The following is a 16,643-nucleotide window of genomic DNA, read 5'->3' as shown; positions in this document are numbered from 1 at the left end:
GTTGTGAATAGGTAGCTGTTGTTGCTCTGTTTTGTTTTGCTTTGTCTTTTATGCTGCACAATAGAGCCTTTAAAATGTTTGGAAGGGAAATATGCGTAAATGCATTCACGCACACGTCTCCTCTAAGTTGCACGTTCGCATGCAGTATCAGGTTGGTATGTGCATGTGTATGTATGTGTGTATGCACATATGTTGCACGTTCCAACTTTGCAAATGCTATAACAATAAAGTAACAATGACGGAAACATATCTAAGCTTTGTGCAGCTCCCTTTCCGCTGCCTTCCACAGCTATTTGGGAAACTAGTGTTTCTATGTATGTATGTGTGTGACTGAGAGTGAGAATATCCCAGTTACTTTTCGGAGCAAATTATTTGCTTAAATTCAGTTCGTAGTACTGGCCGAATATGCGCTGGCTATAAAACACCAAGTATTTTGTCAAAAAGCTGTCAACAAAATTTACTCGGAACTGCCTTTTCTAAGTTAATGTGCGCAAGTAAGTCTAGAGGTGCGTCCTAATCACAAACGACATTCACGCTAGGGAATGCATTCAGTACCGAATAAATGCTGCAAATAAAACATACATACTTTGGCCCTATGCAACTATTTAAATCGAAGATACTAAAGGGTGGTTAATTTTTAAGGGCCGATGTTGAATGTGAACCACACGTAAACGTCAAGTTTTTTTCTGCATTTAATTTGACGCTTTTCAATTTCAGGCTAACTCAATTTGAACCATGGAAAGATACACAATCGAGCAACGCGTTAAAGTTATTCAGGCTGATTATGAAAACGGGCGTTCAAATCAAAATGCATATCGCGCAATTCGTGAAGAAAATCATATTCAGTGATGAGGCACATTTTCACCTCAGTGGATTTGTCAATAAGCAGAATTGCCGCATTTTGGGCGAATTTTTTCCAAAATGAGGCCGGTCAGGCAGTTACTTTGAATAGTGAATCGTGAGATGATAACGAGCTTTGTATGGCCCGAATTGGAGCAATGCATGTGGACGATATGTGGTTTCAACAGGACGGTGCCACTTGTCACAAAGCTAACGAAACAATGTCTCTTTTGCGCGAAAAATTTGATGGCCGAATAATTTCACGTCGCGGCGATGTCAATTGACCGCCAAGATCATGTGATTTGACACCGTTGGACTACTTTCTTTTGGGGTTATTTGAAAGAACCCGTGCGTCGATAAGCCAGCAACAATTCAAGAGCTAAAGGATGAGATAATATTAATGGCATAGAACCTCAATTATGCTTCAGCGTCAGCGAAAAATTGGACCATCGGATGGAGGTGTGCCGCCGAGGCCGTGGCGGCTATTTGACCGATATTTTGTTTTATACGTAATTGAGCCATATCAATAATATCATAATGAAAAGAAATGATAATAATTTCCATAAAAAAATTGTATTTTATTCAAAATCAACACCGGCCCTTGAAACTTAACCACCTTTATCTAGGACTTGTAAACTGAGTATCTAAGGGTGATCCATTTAAAGGTATAGAAATTGATTGGGCAACTTTTATTATTTTTGTGTAGCACTACGTTAAAATAAATACATAATTTTTTCAGTAATCATTGAAATTTCATCATGGAAAGCCTGATGCCTCAACAACGTTTACAAATCGTGCAATTGTATTGAGAAAATCGACGTTCTGTGAAAAGTGTTCATCGCGCGCTCAGGCCAACTTATGGTGTACTTATGGAGACCGATTTTAGGCTTAATGACTACGTCAATAAGCAAAATTGCCATATTTTGGGCTGAAGAGCGACCCGCAGCCATTCATGAACAGCCATTATATTCATTGAAAACAACTGTTTGTTGCGGCCTATGGGCTGGAGGAATCATCGGCCCATATTTCTTCAAGAACGAGGCTGGCGCCAATGTAACAGCGAATGGCGACGGAGATAAACTACTTTTTGATGCCGAAAATTAAAGTCGGTGATCTCCACAACATTTGGTTCCAAAAAGACGGCGTTACTTGTCATGCAGCCCGTGTAACACTGGATTTACTGCGTCGTCGTTTCGGTGAGCCATTTATCTCTCGTCTCAGACCAGCGGATTGGGCACCAAGATCGTGTGATATCACACCTTGGGACTTTTATTTTTGAGGGTATGTAAAGTCGAAATGCTTTGTGAACAAACCAGCTTCGATTGAGGTATTGGAAGCCAATATTACTAAAGTTATTCATGAAATACCGACCGAAGTCCCCGAGCGAGTCATTTCAAATTGGTGTTTATGGATGACCGAATTATGGCGCAGTTGCGGCCAACATTTGAAAGGGATTATCTTTAAAGGATAAATGTCGTGAATGGTTTTACACAAAAATATAAATAAAGATTGCTCAATCAATTTTGATTTTCGTTGTTTTATTTCAATTTAAAATCCGATACCTCTAAATGGATCACCCCTTACTTACAACATATGCATGCATGTAATTACTATACGGCCAGTGAGCAACTATCTTCACTACAAGTGTGAAAATGTTTAAATTGGTTTCTAAATTTAAACGCAATCAGAGTAAACAACTTGCAACATGCCACATAGTGTGAGCAAGGAGCGCCATGGAGCACGGCACTTCTCGTACAGCCACCTCATAACACACATAAGTAAGTATTTCACACATGCATGCACATTTTTAGTTCGTGCCACATGATCATATGCATATTTACGAGTAAGTGCTACCGGTGCGCGCACGCTCGCCCATTTGTACAAAATTTACTACCAGCCAATTACTTACCCACTTTGTAGACTGTTGAAACAAATTGAGCAGACGCAAACGTGAGTGGGAAATATTAAATGAACTAAATATTATTTTTAAATGTGAAATTATTGAAAATAGATTGGAAGAAACTTTGTAGTTGTGCTTAATGCGTGTTTAAAAAAACTTAAAAAATTTAATAAATATTTTTTCTAAACATAAATTACTTAAGTAAGCTAGGCGTTAGTTAGTGAGCGTATTTTTAGAGTATTTCTCATAGGTTATAAAACTTATCGATGGTCCAAGTATTCCATCCCATTTCCACTAGGTGAAGGCGCTGAACGAGAAATTTCGATGAAAATATTTTAATTGTGGGACAAGTATGGGATAAGGAACAGCAAAATTTATTATGTGCTACTACTACTTATCAGGGAAGGAGCCAAAGTTATCAGAGTGTTACAGCTCTGTTAGACAAGACTTGGGAAAAATGCCATTCTGAGGACAGTCAGTTGGCACTCAAGGTATTTTCAGCCCGCGAGGTTAAGTGATCCTTGAGTGTATCGAGAAAATAAATTTGTTAGGAACACGCAATGACATCCGGCTCATATGGGTCCTAAGAGACAGGGCCAAACAGAGAAACCTCTCTTGGGCGGACATTCACGGTCAGTCAGCTTTTGTCCGTCCTAGAGAGGTGTCCATTCAAAAGAGGGACAGAAGGAAACTTCTTTTAATACATAAGATTTGGTTTATAAAAAAATTCCCGTTCAAGGGAGGTGTTAGGCTAATAGAAGTGCCTAGTGCCTTAGCAGAGGTTACACTGTAAGTGGGAACGAAGTAGCGGAGGCTGTGGACTCGTGAACAATAGAATCCGAGCCCTGCCTTGCTATGGGACAACACACCAGCAAGTAGAAGCTTAAGAGTGAAGAGCTAAGGCTAAGAGATGTTAACTGGCACCAAATTATGTGGCTAAGCCAGGCGAAGTCTTTGCTGAGGGTGGTGCAATTAGAAGAGGTTTGGAAAAACTTCCTAAGGATGAACTGAGAATGCTCACGGACATTTTCGCAGGCCATTGCAGATTGCGCAAAAGGATTGGGATATGGTCCACCAATTCTTGCCGTTTCTACGACGAATCCCCGGAGACTCGAATATATCTTGTCTTTGAATCTGGCGCTATAGCGCGCAAAAAGTTGACACATCTCGGCCAATTGCAGTTAAAAGAAAGACATACAGGTTCAGCGCAACTCAGCTCTATCTTAAGTTTAACAGGGGCACTGGGTTTTGATGAAGTACTGTTATGAGTAGGGGGCAAAAAAGAGGTCGAAGTGCAAACCTGAAATTTATTCTATTATGTTCCAATCAATACTAAGCTTTTATTTAATTATCATAAGAATTGTTGCCCAGCACGTCATGACGATTGTACCAGGCATATTGGACAGTTTTGTAATAGGCATCTCCGATGCGCCATGCGTTGGCGAGTGGCGAATATGCATATGAACCAATTAAATAAAATAATTGGCGCATACACTTTCTTTAGATGTGTGGCCGAGCGCCTCCTCCTATTTGTGGTTCTTTATGAGGAGTTTTTTCATGGCAGATGTACATTCGGAAGTTTACCATTGCTTTCCGGGAGACGACTGCTACTATCAAAAAGCTTTTCTTTATCATTTGTTGCTTAATGCCTAGGGACTCTTCAGCTAAGGTGGCCGCCAGCAGACATTAGGTTAGGTTAGGTTAACCTGGCTGGCTGAAAGCCATCACATAGACCTATTGATCCTTAGTGTTACCAGATGGAGCTAGACCCTTAGCGTTCTAGTTTTCTTAGTGTTCTAGCTTTTCTCCCTCTTTCAGTTCATTGCAAAATCTGCTGCTATCGTTGTATGTAATTTCTATCTTGTATGCGTGCGCCGCAAATTGTGGCCTGCCAGCATACCTACGATAGTTCTGCTTTCCTTTCTAGACAGAGCAAGTACGAATCGGACGTATTTATCTGCACTCTGTGTACACATGATTTTCGCGGTTTTACAAGTGGCTGGATTATTCCACCTCCTATCTATCCACATTTTCATGTCCATAGCGATGTCTTTGTATACCGTATTTAAAGGTTTCAGTATGCCGTTTTCTTGTTCGAATTGTCTGTAAACAGCGCTTTTGGCAATCTCATCTAAAATTTCGTTTCCTGCAATGCCCTTATGTCCGGGTATCCAATAGATGTGCAACCGCCTGTCTGCGGCTAATCTCTCTATGGCTTCTCTGATTTTTATTTCTGCTATTTCTGCAGCCTTTCCTACTGCAAAGGCTTCTGCCTGAAAGACACTACAGTGGCCAGGAAGCTTAAATGCTTAAAGCTCTGCGCAATAGATCCCTGCCCCTACTCAGACATTACTAGCATTGAAAATAGTTGATAAAAATGCTGAGCTTTTACCACAGACTTGCCAGGTGATTGACGAATGAAAATAATTAAAGGCACTTTTTTAATATAGGATAGGTTTTTCGACTTGATTAGTGAAGTTCACTTTATGGGTTAGATGAGAAAACGGGGTTAGGTCGATAGAAAGTCAATTGAAATCATTATTTGGTAGTTCTCGTGTTGTTTTTGGATGAATGCTGCTATTGGCTCACAGTTTTTGTATATTCTACAAAATCACTTTTGAAAAAACAAAATTATTATAAATTACGATTGGAAAAATATGTTTTGTGAAAGAAACTTAAAATTTGTTAAACGCTTTGTGAGCAGGAGGCCTCACATTATTTTACTTCCAGGCCTAGATATTTTTTTTTTGAGCAGGCTGTTAGTCATCAATGAGATGTGGCATATTTATCCATGAGCTCTACTTAAAAAGCTGCATAGTTTTTCGTTAAATAGATTTTTATATGCAACATAAACAAGGGTGCCTTAGCTTGGTTAGTTTATGAGTGAATATAACTCGGTTGGTCTTGAAACAACGAATATTAGAAATAGTTTTTAGTAACTCCGTAGTATCTGCCACGAAAAAGTGTCTCATAAAACTCTCTTCTTGGATTTGCAGGGCAAGAAAAAGCCATAAATCACAAAATTGAGGATTTGGGACTTAATTGCGTTTGTTGCAGTTAAATGCAATAATAGAATTTACAACTTATATTTAATCAATATTCATTCCACTCGAGAGCGCATTGCACTCGCGTAAGCTTTTGAAATTGGTTTGTTGTGATTTAATTAATTAACGTGTTGTTTTTGTGTTGCGGCAAAGCAATTGCACTGATTGCAGATTTATTGTAATTACGTTTCAATTAAGAATAACTATTTTTTTTTTTTCATTTATTAAATATACGTTTAATTCAGAAATATCGTTCATGCCAGTGGCGAGCAATTATTCTGTGACAAACATATAAAGGGTTTTCGAATAGGGAGGCTGCGGTTTTAAATGGTTATAATACTCGTAGGAAGGCTGTGCACTTGCAGACTTTTGTGTAAATGAGACAAAAACAAACAAAAAACGAGTTAGTACAATAAAAAAATACACCTAACAGCTGATTACGTGGAATTTTGCATTCGTCGTTTCCGTTCAGGCCTTTTTGGGTGTTAAATAAATTGACGAAAATGTGTATAAAATCACAGGAATAATCGAAGTGGGCCGGCGTGTTAGCAGTCGTAGCATCGTCCAGCAGTTAAAGAACGACCGTAAAACAGTGAAAATTTTACGCAAAAATAATGGATTTCTTTTTGCTCAAAATATCATTTAAATTAGAATACCAACATTTCTCTCACTTAATAATGCATTTTTTACTAAATTTATTTTTTAACTACTAAATTGAGCTTATCACTCTTAATGGCGAGCGTTTTACGAATATTAAAGCTTTGTATGTATTTACGCAAAAATTAAAATAACCATTAAATAAACTGAAATATAGCATAATAACAAATTTATTTTATTTTATTTGCTATATAAAAAATTAAAATGCCGCTTACATGCATATTTATGTAAGTACGTGTGCATATATAATATTAGGGTGGGTTAATTTCTATGGAACAATTTTTTTCTACAGTTTTGGATGCTACATAAAATTGTAAGGGAAAAAGTCCACTGGAACATAGCTCTGAAGGTAATTTTGAGCCTCCAAATTTCACTTGTGCTGCACTTGTGCTCGCGTAATTAAGTCTCTTCAGCTTTTTAGAATATTAGCAATACTTTTATGCCTATTTTTTGTAGATGTGGTGCATTATGTAACAAAAATTTTATAAACCAAAGATCCAAACCCTGTATGAAATTCACAAAAATTTAACAAATTTCACAAAATTATTACCCAAATTTGAAATTTTTCAATCAGAGTTTTCAGAAGACTTCTGGATATGCAGTCTCGTAGGCCATTGAATTTTAGTAAAGGTGTAATTTTTTGAAGTGTAACTTCTAAGGCGTCGATGGACGAGCGAGAATGGAGTGTACAATTTCAAGACCATGCAACGTTTTGGGCATTTTCGTTCCGCGACAGAGAAAAAAAGACATAACGTAAAGGAAAAGGAGAGAGAGAGCTATACCTTTTATATATCTTAGATACACTTTAAGCTATTTTTCCTGAGTTTTTCCTTGTGGTTGCTAATTTTTAGTGAGAAATAACACTGCCTATTTTTTGGCGCTTGTTTGTTGGTGCAAAGTTGTAGGAAATATATTTTTGGTGCCACTTTTTGGCGTCATATTTCCTTGGTGCCTACTGTTTGGGGCATTTTTTGGTCCCAGTTTTTTCGGGGTTTTTTTTTGGTGCCTACTTTTTGGCGCTTATTTCCGTTTCCTGGCTAGTGCTTGTGCGTACTATAAAGTGCTATCCATTCCGGCGTCGGATTTATTGGTATTACCTTGCGGTAATTTGTGCCGTTGTTGCGGTCCTGGTATCGCTGCGTTTGTGCGGGTGATAAACGCTCAGAGTATTGCGCGTTGTTGCCACGGTTCGTGTCTGACGTTTACCTACACCGGTCGATCCTTCTCCGTTTTTTGTAAATTTTGTCTATTTGTATTCTCTGCAAATGTCTTTTTACCTTTTATTGCAAAAATTAGTGGTAATGAATTGACTGAAGGACACTAAGTTCGATTGTTCCATTCCTCTTGAATAGCTTTTCCAAGGGTCAATAGGTTATTAAATTGGCGTCCACTTTCATAAATTTGCTTGCTAAGAATGCTCCAGAGCCTCGCCATTGGATTAAAGTCTGGACTAACTGCGGGTCACTTCAGCACAGGAATAATTTTCACGCTAAAAACTCCTTCCTAAGCTTAGCGCCGTGGATTGGATCATTGTTTTGTGAATACGTCCAATACTCACCGTGAAATTCTTCGGGAAAATTCAACACAACATTACCTAAGACCTCTACGTAATTTTCTACATTCATCTTATGCGGAATAAAACAAACTGTAGGGTCTTGCCTCAGCAGCTGCAAGCACCAGAAGTCATAAGAGAGCCACCGCGAAAGTTTCGGGAGCAACGCGTTTGTTGCGGCTCGCGAATATCTCTCCAATACTTCTGATAATCATCAGGTCTTTTGAGATTACATTTTTTTTCATCGCTAAAAATGATGTATTGCCATTCATAATCGCAGAACTTATGATTATCGGCGAATTCGGGTGTGGCTGCTTTTGTGGTGAGTTGTAAGCTTCGGTTTAGCCAGTCTATTTTGTTATTTTAAAATCAAATATTCACTCAAAATTTGTTGTATTCTTCTCTTCGTAATACTGAGAGACAGTTCAAATCTAATTGGGTGTTTGGCCGAGCTCCTCCTCGTATTTGTGGTATGCGTCTTGATGTTGTTCCACAAATGGAGGGATCTACAGTTGCAAGCCGACTCCAAACGGCAGATATTTTTATGAGGATCTTTTTCATGGCAGAAATACACTCGGAGGTTTGTCATTGCCTGTCGAGGAGCGACCGCTATTAGAAAAATGTTTTTCTTAGTTTTGGTGTTTCACCGAGGTTCGAACCTACGTACTCTCTGTGAATTCCGAATAGTAGTCACGCACCAACCCATTCGGCTTCGGCTACGGCGGCCGCCTGATGATGTTTTTATTGACAGCCAACTGCCTTATCTCTCTCTCTCTCTCGCACCTGTCGTCAAGCTTTGGACCAGCTCCTTTAATTTTTTCATACCTTTCACCTTTTCAAAAAGTTGTGGTTGGTTATTTTTACTTCAATTTACTTTTAGCGCTATTTTGCGAAGTGAGACTTTCGATTCACTATGAACTAGAATACTACCGCGCTCCTCGGGAGATAGCTGCGTTCCTCTTGGCGTAATGTCCTAAAAAGTTATTCCCTCCCGCATGCAAATTATTTATTTGCTAATGGTAGCTACTCAAGTTACCTTAAGGAATCTTCTAAATGGTGAAATTGTCACAAGAAGAAATAAAAACCTAAGGAAAGCACGTGCTCTTAATAACTGTTTCCTTCAAGAAACCCAAGCCTCTAGTGTACTTTTTTCTTATAATTTTACGTGGAATCCGACTCTGCTAGAAGTAAAGTCGAAAAAAATTAGCCCACCTTAATGTAAAAATAGTGTTTTACTTCAACGAATTCGCTGCATTTGCCTTTCGCGCTCAGCTAAATGGCGCGCAAATTAAAATGTTATAATAATGTCACAGTTGAATCGCTAATAAAACTTGTTGTAAAAACATTTGCCTGAAAATTGCAACCCAAAAAATATTCGTTTCCACGTAAATTGAGAATATTGTGCGAACATTTCAAATGCATTCGGGCGCTGGGGAATAAACAATTTATCACGCGCTCATTGTCAGACACGAATGCGGTGCAATTGTACGCGTGAGAGTGCACTTTTTTCTTGTTTTCTTTTTTCGGGTTTTACATTGATTGCCGGCGCTGACTGTTGTCAGCAACATTCCACTCATTGACGTCTGCTGGCGACGTGTCGCTAGTTGCGATATGCAAAAGTTCGCCGGCGCGTAATCACTGCACTGCCAAAATATATTGCCGTCTGCAAGTGCCTATGCATGTATGCGTGTGTACGTGGGTGTACGTGCATGTGCGATGGCGCGCTTGTTGGTATGTGCGACGTGCAACATGAGACGCTGCATTGCATTATTGATGGCTGATAATTGTCAATTGCACTTTGTTGGCGCTGGCGTTGTGGCCAATTGTCTAACGATAGCTTGAGCGAATTAAATTTTATTGATTTGTAATGGGTGTTTCGTTATTGTATTATTAGTATTATTGGTTATAGTTTTTTGATTTTGTTGTTTCTAGGGTTATTAAATTGCGGCGTGTGGAATCTGAGGGGCAAACGCTGATTTTCAAACTGTGCAAGAAAGCTGGTTAAACGACACTTCACTAGGCGACAAGTTTTAGAGGAGAAAACGCTTTGGATGAGAAAAATTAAGACAAATTCGGATTTTTGAAGTAGTGGAGTTTTCAAAATCTCTCTTCTTATCTATCAAAGCTAGCTCGAAAGATTTAGCTACCAGGTTCGCTGCTCAGCGTAGAACCAGTAGAAATGAGGAATTCACCGAATGAGCTTTAGTTTACCGCCGAACTTCAGTTTCAAGCAGCTGCCTTCTTCAAGTGCGTTGTCGCTGGGTAATGTTGGTTCTAAAAACTGTTCGTTGGGCATCACAATACGCCTCTGTGGTGAGTAAGTGAACTCTTGCAAGTGCAATTCGTCTTATCTCACCCCAGAACGCAACTTGCTAAGGACTCTCATTAGAATTGATTTGAAGGTAAGTGATATAAACACCGCTGTGGAGAATAGATATAGGGCCGAATGCTGACCGATATAACTTGCAGGTCGATCTTCTATAAATTCATTCAGTGGTCAATTAGATTCGCAAATACTGCTTTTTTAAACCCACTTTTTTATGTATTTCATATCCATAGCGCACTGAAGTTATGGGGGAAAGAGTGACAAGATAGAAGTCAGCCGGGTTGAAGTAGAGGGCCAATCGTTGCGATCGTAAATGCCACAACTACCGCGGTAAGAACTACCTGTGAAGGTCTGGGAATAATATGAGCTATAGACAAACTTCATGGGAGCACTGGAATAAGTTGGTGAGGTTTCTTGGTGTCCTTTGTTTTGTTTCTCTGACCATGCTCCTTCTCCATTTTACGATGAGCATTTTGATGTATTTCCACAAATCGAGGGATCCACAGTTTTATGCCGCCTCCGAACTGCAGACATTTTTTATGAAGAGCTTTTCCACAGAAGAAGGTTTCCCATTGCTTACCGAGGGGTGGCCGATATTAGAAAAAAAATTGTTTATCATTTTGTGTTTCATGACCGGGGACGTCGATGCCATGAGCCGCGGATGGTTGTGTTGAAATCAATCAGCCTAGTGTATAAAATAAAGAATGTTCTGAAGGCAGTGGTTGGATGGAGCTTCAAAGAGAAGTGTTCAGAAAAATGTTGGATATTGGCGAAGTTAACCCTCCGTTGGGTACCTGGGTCTGGCCAGATTGGCTTTTTCAACTTTGGACGTGAATTTAACACATTTATATTAAAGCTAATGACTTGAGCTTCTGGGTAGCTTCCTAAAATTAAATTTTCTGTCGACTTATGGATACAGGATCCTCGAACAGGGCAAAATGGGCCTGACTCGGGCCCAACTGAGTTTTTAAAAAGGGTGTCCAATGGTGTGTTAATAGCGCAAACAAGGTCGCCTTTTGTTGTGTTGTAAGGCTCCTTAGGATAGGACTTGAATAATTTAAAAAGGGACTTACTGCTATTCACTAGAAACTACGAGATTCCAGACTGCAACAAATTTAAGATGGGACTTAAACTTATCAGACTGCTGCTCGAATGTAACACGAATAATCGTCGAACTCTGTGGTTAGTAATTTGCCGGAAATTGAAGAGGCTCGACTGCGCAGAATGAGGAGAGGTCAGTTGATGAGCGAACACTTCTAGTTGATCTGGTGGGCGGCCGCAGCTAAAAAATAATTTACGAAAAGACGTGATTTGCATTGGGATTTAGGACATAATTGTGTAGGGGATGGGTGATGACTGATGGGTTAGCCAAAAATGTGCTCAGCAGTACCAGTGTTAAGCCGTACCAGACAATTAAGGAGGAAGCCTGCTTCAGAGGCTTCAAAAAATCGATCCAAACTATCCAAGAATGAGTCCTCAAAATTTCAGAAGCAAATTCAAAATATTTTCGGAGTTACAGAAGAAATTGTGAGCAAGCGTCGAGCAGGTATACGAGCGGCCGGATCACTCGAAGTGCGATTTCTCGGTTTTTCATTTTTGCGATTTTTCCTAATTGGCGGGAAAGATAGGGAAAAAGTTAAACGTCCTATCGAAACAAGATAACATTGATTGTATTCGGAATTAAATTCTCTTCTAGTAGAACCTAAAAAACCTTAAGAAAGTTATGATTAACCCACTTTTTAAACAATCTAAAGTGAATTTGTTTTTCGAAAAAAGTGAAATTTTTTTTTAATTAGCGAAAAATTATTGAATTTCTCACTTTTTGTTTAATTTTCTTGGTTTAACTAGAAGCTATACTGTAATAAAACAAATTGTTTTTTGGGTTTCTGGTTTCTGATGAAAATTGCGACACATGCACATTCGAGGCGCCTCAAAATGCTTGTACCAGGCATAATATGACATATATTTTAATGAAAAAGAAGAAGACTATTGAAATATATAACAATAAAACCTAAAAGTTTCGTTTCAATTGAACATTTCTTTCCTTCCCAAAAAAATCCACGAAAAAATCGATTTTTTGAAGCCTCTAAAGCAGGCTCCCCCCTTAAGCGATCACATGAGCTACGGACCTACCAACGAGGGGACAAGGCATGGAAGTGAACTCCAGGCTATAGAGTTTCAAAAACCATGTACAAATGACAGTAAGTTTACTAACTAACTTCTTACTCATAAACTCGTAAAAGAGTGAACTTAAAGCTAATGGTTGGATTGCTGACGGGGCTCATGGGAGGCGAGCTGTAGTAAGAAACCTCGGAGCACCTAGCATTCGGCAGTCTTAGAATCAAGCAATTGGGGTTTTGGAGTCGATCACCGGTAAGACTACTTCAGTTTGTCAAAAAGACGCTAATCAGCTTTGCCAGCTCGATCAACTCGTAAAAAAATTATAGTTCGTTTATTGAAATGGCGCTTCAATGCATTTGCCGCTGGACTCCTTTAAGAGTAGACCGCCTACTGATATTAATTACATTGAACTTTCCTTTAATTTTTGATAAATTTTTCATTATTTCCGTAGGACAGGTTTCCTTATTTTTTTTTATTTGACAAGTGCAAAGCGATCTCAGCTTCACGGACTTGTCGATAAATTTATGCACTTTCTACCCAAATAAAGTCATGCCCCACAAAAACTCAATAACAGGAAAAATACGCAAGAAAGAGGGAAAAATGAATAATAAATAAACACATACATACATACCTAATAAACTACCTAAATAAAGTATGAAAAGTTGCACGGTCGCTAAGTCACTGGGGATCATCGACTCAGGCAAAAAAACGAGCAAAGATATCGAAAAAGTACATGAATGAAATTAAGATAATGAAAACTACGTTGATGTTGCACAAAAGTCGCATTGCGTTGGTAGCGATCGACTGATGCGAGCCTTAAAAGGAAGTTGAAAGGAATTTCGAGCCGAATAACATAGTGTGGTGGGACTTTTCGATATCACTGTGCTGTGCTGCAACAGCGCTGCCATAGCGAGGAGCCTAATTAAATACTCAGCAACGTTGTGAAACGCAGTTGCTGCAATTTTGTGGATGCAATTGGAAAATGAGTGGGCAAAAGTGTTTTTGAAATGAAGAAATAAAATTATTGAGGAAAAGAAACAAAAAAAAACAAAAATCAAGTAAAACTCAAGTCAAAAAATTAAGGAATTGTAGATAAATGGCAAAGCATTTGCTCAATAGTCGTTACATACAGACACGTGTGTACACATTAGGCCGGGTCGATTTGTGGGGAGGCAAACAAATTGCCCACTGCTCTGTGAAAATCATATTCTAGGGATCAAAATAAGAAACTTTCCCGAAGGAACCATACCTCTAAAACGAATTCTGATGCCCCCCAATTTGGGTCGAACTTTTTAGTTTCTTGTAAGGTCACCCACTGGCATGGGTGGATCGGCCGTCCAAAGTTAGTGGGAGTCGGTCATACATTTGGACTCGATTGGATCACTCTAAATGGGTCAAAGTGGGATTTTTCGTTCGACCCAAATTGGGGGACATCAGAATTCGTTTTAGAGGTATGGTTCCTTCGGCAAAGTTTCTTATTTTGATCCCTAGAACACGGTTTTCACAGAGCAATGAGCGACTTTTAAATCGATCCGCCCTAGTACACATACATACAGACACGTGCGCCTTGCGGAGCGCGTAAATCGGTGCAGGCGTGGGTTTTTAGGCAGTGCGGCGAGCTGAATGCGAGTCTCACACTTTTCGGCTTTGAATGCTTTGTGCCACTTCTACAACAAAAAATAAAAAAACACACACACACACGCATATATTTACATGTGTACTTACATGTGTATTGTATATTAAATATAGAAAATGCGTGAAATAACAAATGTAAACGTTGAAAGCTAACAAAATTATCTCTGCCGGCGCTCCTGTAATTACATGCAGTAGAAAACAAGCAAAAAGGCAAAACAACAAAAGCAACAACAACTGATTTGCACTTTTTAATTCACGTACGTAAATGTATATGAGTGCACTTAAATATGGTTAGCACGCATAAAACGATTAAAACAACAATAACAATCATAACGACAACGATTTTCTCAGTGACGACTGCGGTTGTAATTTATACATTGCTTCATAAATAATTCAGAAGCTGCGCGCATGATCGCTGTGTTTGCTTACTGTGTTATTTTTTATAAACAATTTTTTTACTACTCTGATTTTTTGCTATCTTGCCTGGCCTTTTTGCTTTGTATTTTTCTGCATGCCTCCTTTTATGTAGGTAGGTGGGCAGCGCTGTCAGTGATTTTTAATTCCGCGCAGCGCATGTTTCACACACACACACATGCATATGTGCAGACCGCTCACACACTCCCTGCAAAAAATGCGATTAATCCGGGACTACTGCCACTTTTGATCTCTTTATACGGAATGTACAGTTCCCTTTTATATTTGGGGAATTCCCATGAAGGGGCTAGTTGTACTACTCTATACCCGACAGGGTATGAAATGTGACTAGTCGTTTTCGAAATTCATAATTCATATCTGCGCCAAACAAAATTGAAATTATTGGCAACGCGATTGACGTTACACGGAAAGTATCGCAACTGCGAAGGTTTCTACATGAAAAATTAAGAAATTAAAATCAATTAACCCAAAAAGGGACGAGCAGTCAATTTTACCCGAGAGGATGTCGGGAAGAAATGAAAAAGACAAAAGATAATAAGCCAATTAATTGGCAACTCGAGTTATGAGATGCATTAGGCCACAGGAGACACAGAATCCTGGGCTCGTGCCTACTAGAAGAGGAAGACCGGTGCAACACTGAAAATACACCTGATAAATTACACACTGTAGGTTGTTTATATGGTCGAATAATGCATAAAAATATTTTTGTTATATTTTTTGTACCCTCCAATTTTCATTTATTTATAAAAACCGTTTTTTCAGACTTTGCGCGGTAATCTACGGATATCTCAGTCATTTTTTCACCGATTTTCAATATTTTATATGTTTTGAAAATGATAATGTCAGACCTTTCAAATGATGTACAAGTAATTATTCAAACTAGTTAGTTGTGATTTTTATTTGATTAAACCTGGAGAAAGTGCTTTTTTTATCAGTTTTTTTAACTTTAACAATTTTTTATTGCATAATTTAAAACAAAATTAAAGATGTTTGTTAATATTCTTTGGGTGCATTTATTAACGAAGAAATTAATGTATTACTTTCAATAATCGGGTGATCCTGCAATCTGTGCCACCCATGAAAGGAGAATCGACACACACCATCTTTTCGTCGACTTCAAAGCTGCATTCGACAGTACGAAAAGGAGTTACCTGTATGCCACGATGTCTGAATTTGGTATCCCGGCAAAACTAATACGGCTATGCAAGATGACGTTGTTCAATATGAGCAGCGCCGTCAGAATTGGGAAGGACCTCTCCGAGCCGTTTGATACCAAACGAGGTTTCAGACAGGGTGACTCGCTGTCGTGTGACTACTTTAACCTGATGTTGGAGAGCATCGTACGAGCCGCAGAACTTAATCGCTCAGGCACAATATTTTATAAGAGCGTACAATTGCTGGCGTATGCCGATGATATTGACATCATCGGCCTTAACAACCGCGCTGTTAGTTCTGTCTTCTCCAAACTGGGTAAAGAGGCAAAGCGAACAGCGTGATAATTATAATTTCGAGGTTGTAAAAGGCTTCGTATATTTAGGAACCAGCATTAACACCTATAACAATGTCACTGCTTAGAGACTAGTCTCGCTACGCTTTTTTCAGAGCCAAGTCGCTCAATTTTTTGCATGTCTTGTACATACATGCCACACGCAATTTTCGTGTAGCACTTACAACATTTTGCCTTATACTTTTGAGCCAAGCGCGCAGAACATTCACAGAGCCTTTTCTTTACGCTGAGTCGGTGCGCAACGCATTGCAGATTAGAGTGACACTTTTTGAGACGTGCGTCCCACGCAAACCAGCCACGAAACTCGATTCATTCAAGCGATAATGCTTTGGCGACGGAACGAATGTGACGCCACTCTTTCGTGGCACATTACGCGCCGCATTCGATGCATGCATATACGTATATGTGTGGCAACATAGACAGACAGACATGTACATAGAGATGTTTGTAGATAACAACGCTGGCATAGAGACACAAATCGCATTGATAGCACATCGTGCGATTTGTGCGGTGCGAAAGGAGGGCAGCCATCCAGCCCCGCCACTAGTCACTAGCCATCAGCCATTAATCGATTGGAAATCTAACGAGGTGCGAAGAGGCGTGCACCAAGTGGGCTGTGCGCGCGA

At 39.3% G+C, this 16,643-nt stretch overlaps 1 protein-coding gene across 1 annotated transcript in view; it reads right to left on the bottom strand.

Annotated features, from left to right (window-relative positions):
* LOC129240499 (division abnormally delayed protein) overlaps window positions 1–16,412 on the bottom strand; it is a 113,475-nt gene extending 97,063 nt beyond the window's left edge. Inside the window, exon 1 of the mRNA XM_054876336.1 lies at window positions 16,310–16,412. Within this exon, the coding sequence (XP_054732311.1) occupies window positions 16,310–16,412 (103 nt within the window). The remainder of the gene's footprint in view (window positions 1–16,309) is intronic.
* Window positions 16,413–16,643: the final 231 nt, after the last annotated feature.

The sequence above is a fragment of the Anastrepha obliqua genome, chromosome 3 (genome assembly GCF_027943255.1).
Source record: "Anastrepha obliqua isolate idAnaObli1 chromosome 3, idAnaObli1_1.0, whole genome shotgun sequence".
In the NCBI taxonomy this organism is placed as follows: Eukaryota; Metazoa; Arthropoda; class Insecta; order Diptera; family Tephritidae; genus Anastrepha; species Anastrepha obliqua.
Note: the sequence above shows the minus strand (reverse complement) of the source record. Positions and strands in the feature narration are given on the sequence as shown.